The sequence below is a fragment of the Diadema setosum genome, chromosome 7 (genome assembly GCF_964275005.1).
Source record: "Diadema setosum chromosome 7, eeDiaSeto1, whole genome shotgun sequence".
Lineage (NCBI taxonomy): Eukaryota > Metazoa > Echinodermata > Echinoidea > Diadematoida > Diadematidae > Diadema > Diadema setosum.
The window spans coordinates 35,399,098-35,409,572 of record NC_092691.1 but is presented as its reverse complement, the minus strand read 5'-3'; the positions used below and the strand labels follow the sequence as shown (position 1 = coordinate 35,409,572).

General features: G+C 36.8%; 1 protein-coding gene across 2 annotated transcripts; it reads right to left on the bottom strand.

Moving 5' to 3' along the window:
- Positions 1 to 3,625: 3,625 nt before the first annotated feature.
- LOC140231311 (uncharacterized) lies at positions 3,626 to 9,420 on the bottom strand. 2 transcript variants are annotated; one of them, XM_072311463.1, is made up of 4 exons: positions 9,269 to 9,420; positions 8,771 to 8,928; positions 7,213 to 7,343; positions 3,626 to 6,341 (listed from the first exon to the last, which is right to left on the bottom strand). In XM_072311463.1, exons 2-4 carry the CDS (start codon positions 8,880 to 8,882, stop codon positions 6,123 to 6,125), a joined length of 462 nt encoding a protein of 153 aa, XP_072167564.1. In that variant the 5' UTR covers positions 8,883 to 8,928; positions 9,269 to 9,420; the 3' UTR covers positions 3,626 to 6,122. The 2 variants fall into 2 exon arrangements, with proteins under 2 accessions (XP_072167564.1, XP_072167563.1); XM_072311462.1 differs by having other exon boundaries at positions 9,274 to 9,420.
- Positions 9,421 to 10,475: the final 1,055 nt, after the last annotated feature.

Genomic DNA, 10,475 nt, shown 5'->3' with positions numbered 1-10,475 from the left:
CTGTAATGAAATTTTGATGTAACGAAAGAAAGCTGCCAGTCCTGAAGTCTTTGTTATAACCGGAGTGCTCTGTATCAGTGATGTTCATGGGCTTTGGACTCCTACATCACTTGTGGAAAGGATGTCTCATGTGCCATTTTTTAGGCACAGGGAATTCTTAAATGTTGTCAACCATAGGGACGAGGTCATCTGCCAATGGCTGTGATGTCTGTTGCATGTAATACTGAAAGTCTGCCATGTCTGAACAGTGTTTGCATCTACGAATGATAATACATGTAGTAATAATGTCATATTTATCCAGGTTAGCCCCTTCAGTGTTGCCACTGCTCAGCCAGAGGGCCCTGCCATTACCGTAAACACCTGAAGTCCTTGTGACCCCCCAGTTTTCTTTTGTTATATTGAAATTTCGTAATAACCGAACAAATATAAACCATAAAAACACAAAGTGGATAATGTTGCGGCATCAATTTTCACTTCCTTCTAACCGCAATTTTGTTATTACTGTGTTTGTTAAAGGGAGTGTACTGTATCTTTATTACCCTAACGTTGCCAGGTACCCATTTATACACCTGGGTTGAGAGGGACATGGTGGGTATAAGCATCTTGTTCAAGGACGCAAGTGCTGGGCGGGAATCAAACTCAGGTCCTCCAATTGAGAGTCAGGAGTCTTATCCACTCTGCCACAACACCCCCACAAACTCAAACATGAAGTCAAAAGAAATTTGACAACACAGTTTTGTTTTGTTTTTCCCCAGACTTAAAGGGATGGTACAGTATTGGTGGAGACGAGAATTGGGCTTTTAACTTTTTGCAAGATACCAAGAAAACACTTATGATATAGTACAGAGCATACCGTTTAAAGACGAATTCAAAGTTTATTTGATGAAAATCAGGTTTGGAATGACTAAAGCATCCAAAAACAAAGTAAAACAAAGCGATCATAATAAAGTGGGTCCCAAACTTTATTAGAATCACTCTTTTCTTGGATATTTCAGCCATTTCAAAACCAATTTTCATCAAATAAATGTTGAATTCCTCATAGAATTACATGCTCTTTCGTATTTCATAAGAAGTTTCTCATATATTTCACAAAAAAAAAATTTAGAAACCTGAAATTAGGTCTCAACCAAAACTGTACGATCCCTTCAAAGTGGAATAGTTATGTGGGAAAAAATACATTGTAGCAAAAACTCCACTTGCTTCCATTGCAGTTTGATAGTGTTTCATCTTTTAATGCCACACTCCCAGGCTGGTATGTATGACATTGCTGAACCCAAGTTCTTGATTTATACATATTCAGAAAAAGTCAATGAATATGTTATGGAATTTATTTTTGTAGAGGTGCAGGAACTCTGTCTCACACTCAAAAGATTTGCCTCTGATAAAGTTGATACAATTCTTGTATAATGGACCTGACATCAATGTGTACATAGTGAAAACAAAAAATAAATACATGTACAGTGTGGAAATGAAGTGCCTTACAGTCAAATTTATAAAGAATGAAATTACAAATGCAAGGGAATATGCATAGTGCTTGCTCTTGCATACTTACAGGTATGAAAAAATACATTTTAGAGGCTGTCTGATATCTTTATTTAAACACATTTGCTTAAATATTTTCTGAAATAAGAAGTGCCACAATTCAAGAAGTATGCACATAGTTTGATGTTTTCCATCTTAGCAGCTGTAGTAATGCTTTAAACTATGCAGTGTCAGTGACAAATCCACCTTTGTGGGGTAGAACAAAAGTGCACTTATCCAAACCTTTTGCTTAATTCAGCTTACAGAGTGTATATGCATGTATTGTTGGCATATTTTGTGCTACACTAGAAATTGAAAAAAAAAAAAAATCAAATCTTTGTTTTCATGTGATTGTGTCTTATGGGTTCACTGCAGTTCAAGTATTAGTAGCCAGGAAGTTCTTGTCTCATAATGAATCAAGCAATAACATAAACTGTAATAGGGCAAAATTTCATGTAATTTTTCGCATTTGGCCAGGTGAGATGAATTTTACATGTTTTTATTCCATGAATAAAGACATTAAATATCGGTACATATAACAAACAAAAATATGTGCATCTTTTATTTTTGCACATGGTCGTGGGAAACAGTAACAAAAATCCAACTGAACCACAGTGGTAAAGAATTTTCACTCACACATACATGTATTATGACGCATTGTGGCCGAGTTACTTCATGAAGAACTTCTAATGCACATTTTCTTGCTGCAAGTTCTACATTCGCACTGTTTTCGATGAAGTGATTAGATTATATCATGTACAATGAGTCAAGTACCATACCACTGGTACTTCTCTTTTATTTTCATTTGTTTGCTTTTGGTAGTCAATCTGGCAAGTTTAGCATACACTGTAGTTACATGGTGAGTGTGCATTTGTACAATGTAGGTTTTTATCAGAAGCAAGTCAATATGGAAGTATCAAATAATGGAGCCATGTCATAATTTCTGCTGAATTTATTGCCATTTTAACAAAGATTGTAACTATCTACGACATTCTTCTCTATTACATTTTCAACCAAGAATGGTTCCAAATTTATGAAGATTGAATTACCCGTCATTTGTAATGTCGGCTATCCATAAAACCTGGGTTCATGATGAAATGTCATGTCTTTTTAAAATTATTGTACACACCATATTATCAGTTCAGTGTTTTGACCCCTCTTTTTGGTTTTCCCATACAGGTGTTGCTGTAAATCTTATTATTCTGTCCATGTAGAGAAATTTGTGAAGTTGGATATTTGTGCGAGATTAAAGCTTGGACAACTGGACAAGTTCACCTTCAGTCTGTGAAACCTTCATTGCATAAAAATGTATTGGAATGACTTTATGAACTTGGATGATATACATGTACACGTGTTGATGCATTTAAAGTCTATTTAGCCATGAACTTTTATGTTGCTCAGATCTTGTGCAAGATTAGATATTGCATCCAAGATTTTTTTCTTTTCTTTTCCTTCATGTTTTTTTCCCCCTTACCATGTGTCCTTTGGACACTTTCATGCCAGTAAATAAAAGAATGCGTGCAAATTTATTTGGGTGTGTGTATGGTTTTATGAAAGTGTACAATTTGATGTCCAAGTTATCATATTGAAGAAACTCACCTCAGTGAAAAAAAAAAAAAAAAAAAAAACCAACAGTGAGTGGGGAAGGTATAGTGAATTTATGTTGATGTTGAATTCATTTTCAAGAAGTGTTGTAGAACAAATAATGGTCAAAAAAAGTGAAGATCATTTGAATGTTTGTGTATTAACGGTACTATACTGTATGGACACCTAAAAATGACAATCTTGTTTATGTTAGAGAAGCAGAAATATCCCTCCAAAAAACAAAAACAAAAACACTTAGGTGATGGCATGAAAAAATGCACATTATACTGTAAAGTAATATATTTTTGCAGCATGAAATTTTTGCGAATTGCCACTGGCATTCAATGCATATAGTGTAGACAAGATCTTAAACGTGCATTTTAATTTTGCGAATCTTGGCTCTCGCGAAAATCACAAAATTAAAATGCACCCGAACATTTCTTGTTTTACAGTGCTCAGTTCAGATGGAGGAAGAAATCTACTCTATGACCATATAAGAACAACACCTAAATACTGCACCTCTTGTGGAAGGTCATAAACCATTTCTTTCAGGAAAATTGCAAATACAGTACAGTGTGTATCATACAACATTGAACACAAATTGCAAATATATGTATAGTATACTGTATATCGTATAACATGAAACCTTTTATGTGCATGTACTTTAGCAACTCTGCTATTGAATAACACAATGTTTATCTAGATCTGTTTAGACATCACACATTGGAAAGCACTAGTGGTAAGATATGTACACTTTGAACGCTACCCGCTTGGTTGATGTAAGTAAATGTGGTTACACTGTTGCTTTGGTTCTGGAAAGGACACCTAACAATATCTACTCTATCTATGCAGCATGTATTTTTGAAATATGGACAAGGACCGTCTGTTTTTCATTATGGACAGAGTGCAGCACTGGAAACATGCAAAGTGTACTTGAATACAATACTACAGTGCCTTTCCTTGCCAACTCTATTCTGTGATTTTTTTTTTTCTTCTTTTTAAGGGCTGTATAAAATTTGAGAAATGGAAGTGCATTTTAATACACGTACAAAGGACCTTTTCGGTGAATTGGGCAATCCATGTAGGTTATGCATCATACCTCTTATACAACAAGATATCAAAACATGCAGATGTGACATGGCACACACAAAAAAAGACAAGTTTGTGAGTTGTGGACAATGGGAACAATGTTCTGTCATTATTTTGATGACTGATAGTGAAATCTTTTTCCCCCAATACACAGTAAGTTCACAGATCTACTAAAGTCATTAATCCCCTCTGACATCATACGAGCATAACTTTAAAAGATTGTCTTTATGACTTGCCTGTAACGTATTGTACGTGGCTTGTAAAGTATTGATATATGAGGATTCAAGTACATTACATCTGAGCCAATTGCCTTAAGACAAAGAAAGCTACAATATGCTTCACTAACAAGGGCGGATTACAATACAGAAAGGCTGTCATTGGAACAATACTCCCTGTGAACTCTCACATCTTGTGGAAAAATGCCCATTTGGGAATTGAATCTGGTTGTCTAAACTTGACACTGTCTTCCCTTACTGCTAATTAACTTGAAAGAAATACGGATGTAACTGCAATTCCTCTTCCACATTTTCAAGTTACCGTAGTAACTTTGACATGCAAAGTCACACAAACTGAATTGTGAGTTTCAATGAAAATCAGACATACTGGTAACATCCAAGAGAGTTAAACAACTTTCTAACTTCACTCATTATAAAGAAACAGTGAAATTGTTTCCAACCACGTATGCAGATTACAGGAGGTCCACTAATCGAGTATGCTGAATGCTGCAATTACTAACAGCGCCAGCAGTGGACACTCCACCTTCACATGTATTAGTTTTTCATACATAATACTTAGTCCCGCCAAAGCCAGTTTTCCATCTACAGACAAAAATGATACTACATGTATGTGCCTTGCATATAAAAATCACAAAATCTTGGTATTTGAGTCTCCTACCCCAAAGCACAATTATGGTTAGTTGCATTGTAATGAGTTTTGGTGAACTTTGAACTAGAGTAGTGTGCCGCAATTTGTTATTTACACCGATTACCATGTTTTCCCCCTTTGAAACTTGACTACATTGCAGAAAGATAATGTATGGTATAATACAACATGTCAAAACTGTATAAAATTTGACAAAAATTGAAAGAGGGACAAGGTTTACATTTGTATAAAAAAAAACACCTTAGTTTTAACAAACTACCAGTACTTCAACCACAGACATATCAAGGAAATATCTGTAGTATATACTAGAAATCCACATCTGTCATAAACATAGCATTTAGCTTCTTCTTTTTAGCATGTTAATTGAAACAAAAAGAATCTGAATGCAATTTTGGTATTTGATATTTCAGTTTTGTACAAATGGATGGAATTTAATCTTACTTGAAACTAGCCAAATGGAAAGGCAGCATGCCCCTGTCATACGCAATTATCAGGCTATATCTTTTTTTTTTTTAACTTGCAAATTTAAAAGTATTGTTCCATGCAGTTGACCTAGCCATGAAAATTAAGCTTAGAGAATAATTGTACAGGAAATAGCAAGTTTACAATGATAAGTAAGTGCTATAATCAACATTTTTACAAACATCACACTCACATTCTTGTTAAATCATTATGATCCTATTAAAGTCAAGTTAACTATCTTGACCTACATGATGTAAAAACGGGTAATACTTGTAGTTTACTACAAAAGTGCTGGTACAAATGGAAATTGATATAAAATTCTGGAATACAATTTTCAGTAATTGTACAGGAATGACACAACTTTGGAAAGCATTTTCACCTTTGCTGGATCAGCATATCGTAAGTTAAATGGCTATGTCATCGAGGTGAGGTATCGTCCAGAAGGACAAAGGCTATTGGTCAGCTGGTTTAGAGTGAATACATCAGCAGCATCACATTGGATATCAGTTAGCTGGGAGAGGTATTGGCTAGTGTGCTTACGAGGGCGACCATGTCACAACTGAGCTCTGAAGGTGCTTGCGACCCTAGAAGAGCTGCTGGTATGCCTTTGACATCGACCACATTCCTATGAGCAGGAAGCTGCCATCCCAGCTCGCAATCGCACTGGCACCATTGCACAGTTCGCTGGTGCAGCAGTACCAACAAGTGCCAGTCCCTGCCGCCATGGAACAGCCTGGATCACACGACGGTGAGCAGTTCCGAGTGACATAGATCTTCTGGTCTATCTTGTAGCTGACTGCTTTCTGTTTGATATTCAACAGAAGAGAATCTGAATTTAGTCTATGAATTTGTTGGGACACAAAATTGCAATTCGTTTTCACTTGTTTCTTTGTTTTGCAGAAACAACACATCCATGGGAGATACTGGTGTTAACAAAGGATTAGTTTTTGAAATTTTCCAGTTCCCAGGTCAAGTTTGTGATTCATCCTTTCATAATTTTGAGAGCCTCTTCATTATCAATTTGAGTTACAGTATCTGAGTCTTCATTGAAGCACTGCACAAGTCACTAAAATGGCAAGAAATCTGAAGTTTCAGAAATTGCAATGCTTGGCATATCTGCTTAAGATATGAATATACAGTCAACCTTGCTTAAGTTGACCTTGCATAAGTCGTATATTGCCTAAGTCAAAGGTCTTTTCAAGTCCTCTTCTCTTTATACTCTATTGGTTTTAATCCCTAATAAGTCAAATTTTCTCGATGTTGAAGCTATTTCTTCAGTTCATATAGATTCAACTTTAATAGGTGAGGTTGACTGTACACCCATTTCTCATTCTTACCTACAGTTCTGATGCCAATGTAAGGAAACTTTAGGTGTGACAACATATACCTAGTAAGTGTGAGTCTCAAAATATACTATGTTGCTTACCATGGTAGCTGACTGAAATGACTGGATAATTTGCTTTTTGTTGTTATCAAAATGCAATATCAAATATGTACAAAAATACTCTCATCCCAAAAGTTACAAATTAGTGAAGTTCAAAGAAATTAGCCCAGCAGAGAAACATGAAAAAATGCACAAAACAGTGAGTAACATAGGACAGTTTGCACTGTTTTTGACCTTTGGTGCTGGCTATCAGGTCATATAAGGTAAGGGAGAGATTGCGAGCAATTTACCGTACAAACATGATTGCATGGGACTGTGGCAATCTGGACAATGTCTTCCTCCATGGTTAGACTCTCCCCACAGTTAGTCACCTCCCCGACAGTACCACGACACTCATAGCAGGAGAAATTGTAGGATGCATCTGAAATCGAGACATAGAAGAAATATGATAGAAATGCCTTTGTCACTTGCACTCCGTCTGCTTGCTGTTACAATGAACAATGTCAATAAAGTCGTAACAATGAGGTACAGAAGTCTGAATCTTGTAAATATCCGTCACATACATAGAAGACCTGTGACCAAATATATGATCTGTGTATAAGTGGCATTACTTTCAATAATTGCATCATAATGCTCATTTTGTTATTTTTTTTTTTTGGGGGGGGGGAGGGTATGGTACAAGGTCTCTCAGTCTAACAGTAACGCCCATTTGGTTAGCAAACCCAATATAGATTTAATTTAGAAATACTTACATTTTCAAATAGAGCAAACTATCAATTTGAGCCTGCAGCTAATTAATAGGTTGTTTCCCAAGTGAAATCACTGCAAGCAATTCCTTCTGCCTTCCTTTGGCAATATGTTTTTGTAAGATTTGTAAGACTTTATTGACTCTATCGACCCCCTCTCAGGGTATGAGAGTACAAACATATTTACAATATATGAATACAAAAAATGTAAAGTGATAATGTACATGTACATGATGGCATTGACATCCAGTCATGAAAATGAAAGACATTATATTCAACCTCTAGGCTTTGTTCACACTTTGTACTGGTAAATTGAGATAACCTATATTTAGTAAGTTACTAGGGCCTAGGCCTACTTTAAATTTTGATTGAAGTCTAGTAGGTACAGGGACAAATGCCCCAAACAAAATGTTACAAAGAATATCAGAATTTCTTTCTTTGAATATCAGAATTCTTGTTTATGGCAGGTCACAGCCATGCTCGAAGATCTAAAGTAGGACTCCCTTTAATTTAAAGACACCGCACTATTGCCAGATTTACACTTAACTTACAAGGAAACTAATTTTTTAATCCCATCAAATATAAATCATCTGAACAAAATGCCAGAAGTGGACCAGAAACCGGACTAAACCAACCCTTGAATCACAACATCATTTGGGCCAATAAGGATTGAAATGAAATCTGCAAATAAAATTCATACTTTTAAATCTTGTTAAGTATGCTTGTCTGAAATACGATATTAAAGTTCTGCAATTGCAATTATATGCATGTGGGACTGCACATCTATAACCAAGGCCAAGCAGCAGTGGTTGGCACAGTCCAAACAAGACAAGACAAGACAAGACAAAACAACACAAGACAAGACAAGACACGACAAGAATGTGTCAACAAAGCTCTAGATTCTAGTCTAACACTGCAAAAAGATTCATGGAGATTATTGTCCACACTGTATCAACACGGTTGAGAACAGAACATCGTTGGCTGAACGTTAGCGTTTTGTCTCTAACTTCGATTGTTACTACACAGAACCTGAGACATCTAGATGTGTGCCTAGAAAGTGTGAAGAATTTATGAAGTCTAGTGCATGTTTCTCTTAACTTACTGTCACTTCCAGTCTCAAGGTATGCCGTCGCTTCAGATCCATCAACTGAATCTGCATCGGCTCTTGAAAGCGGCAGCCACACAATCAGCATGATAAAAAGCGCAGTCATCATGAGCGTGTTCTTCTGCTAGGCAGCCATCTTAGTCATCCAAGACAAACTGGAAAAGGCGAGCATCACAAAAGACATTATAAAGATTACATCTATTCCAAGTCCGTTGTCATGATATAATATTGATATACGTATTTCAACAATTTGTTTTATTGCTCTCTTACTTTCTCTCCCTCTCTCTAACTAGAATCACATACAAAAATGAACTCAGGACATTTAAATGATGATGAATTTTCTGAGGAGGATTCTACTCCTTGTAAGATGTCGAATACTCCCTCAAGTACTGTACCGTCTTCTACGAGCGGACTACTAACTTGTTAGTTAAATCTACTAGATCTAACGTTACAGTATCACATTGTACTATATACTACTAGAAATGAAGTCTGTACCTTACCTGTGCTGGAGACATTCACACAAATTATATGGTAGCAGTGAAAAAGCTATAAAAGAGCGATGTCTCGATACAGTATCATCAAGGTCTTCACCACATTCTTGTAGCCGAGTTTATTACCGCATACATCGTACATATCGACCCGTACTTTAACACACGTCATGCATATTGCATGCACCTTTCATTCATACCAGGGCGGGCCACATCGTCCCCATATACTAGTACCCGTACCGCACACGTGCACGTAAAGGCGCCAGTACTCTATTCGCGCGCATACACACACACACACACACACACACACGCACACACACACACACACACACACACACACACACACACACACACACACACAAGCATACACATGGGGTGCGGTATTTTGCAACCGGTTGCGAAATCGTCGTCAGCAATGCATTCTATGGACCTCCGCAGCATGACTTGTACCAACCACGACATCGTCTACGCAACATGCACGCACAGCGCAAGGTGTCTGATGCACGAGAGCGAGAATCGCACATCGACAAGGGGCGCAGAATGGGGATTTATTTTATTCCCGTCTCCTATGGGGGGGGGGGGGGGAGGGGGGGGGCAAACATATTCATTATTGAACTGTAGAGCATAATATTTTTTGGGGAAAAAAAAAGCACATTTATATTGGCAGCCCGAGGACACACATATACCATTTCATCTAATGAAATATCGCATACTGAATATATCGAGAAAGATCAGCGCGAGGGTTATTTTGACTTGCCGATCATATCAGATGAAGATGTGAACTTAGTGTAATGAAAAACTCTAGTTCATTTCCCCTTTCTTCTCAGTTATATTCTCTGGTCATGTGATTTCATTGTATGTATAATGATAGACCTTCTAGTGTGTATGTGTGTATGCTTCAGACTTTTTTTTTTCATTATCAAAAATACTTAATCTACTATATATTTGCAAAGCTTGTACAAGCTGTTCAACTTTCTTTCTTTGAGCAATGCACCATCAACAGAGAGTGAATCGGTGACAATTTGAATGTAGCGACTGACAATAATATATCTGAAGACAAATGGACCATTTATGTGTCCCTGTATAATGACTCGGGGAGTGCGTTCAGTAATGTACAGTAATAAGATTAGATCCCCCTCCAAAAAAGCAACAACAACAACAACAACAATGGCAATCTATAGGTCTACCTACTGACGTGAAGTATGTTTTTGCTT

Coding starts and splice junctions, on each gene's coding strand:
- LOC140231311 (XM_072311463.1), bottom strand. CDS start 8,882: ATGATGACTGCGCTTTTTATCATGCTGATTGTGTGGCTGCCGCTTTCA. Junction 7,344..8,770: donor CCTTGAGACTGGAAGTGACA/GTAAGTTAAGAG, acceptor TCTCGATTTCAG/ATGCATCCTACAATTTCTCC. Junction 6,342..7,212: donor CATGCAATCATGTTTGTACG/GTAAATTGCTCG, acceptor AATATCAAACAG/AAAGCAGTCAGCTACAAGAT.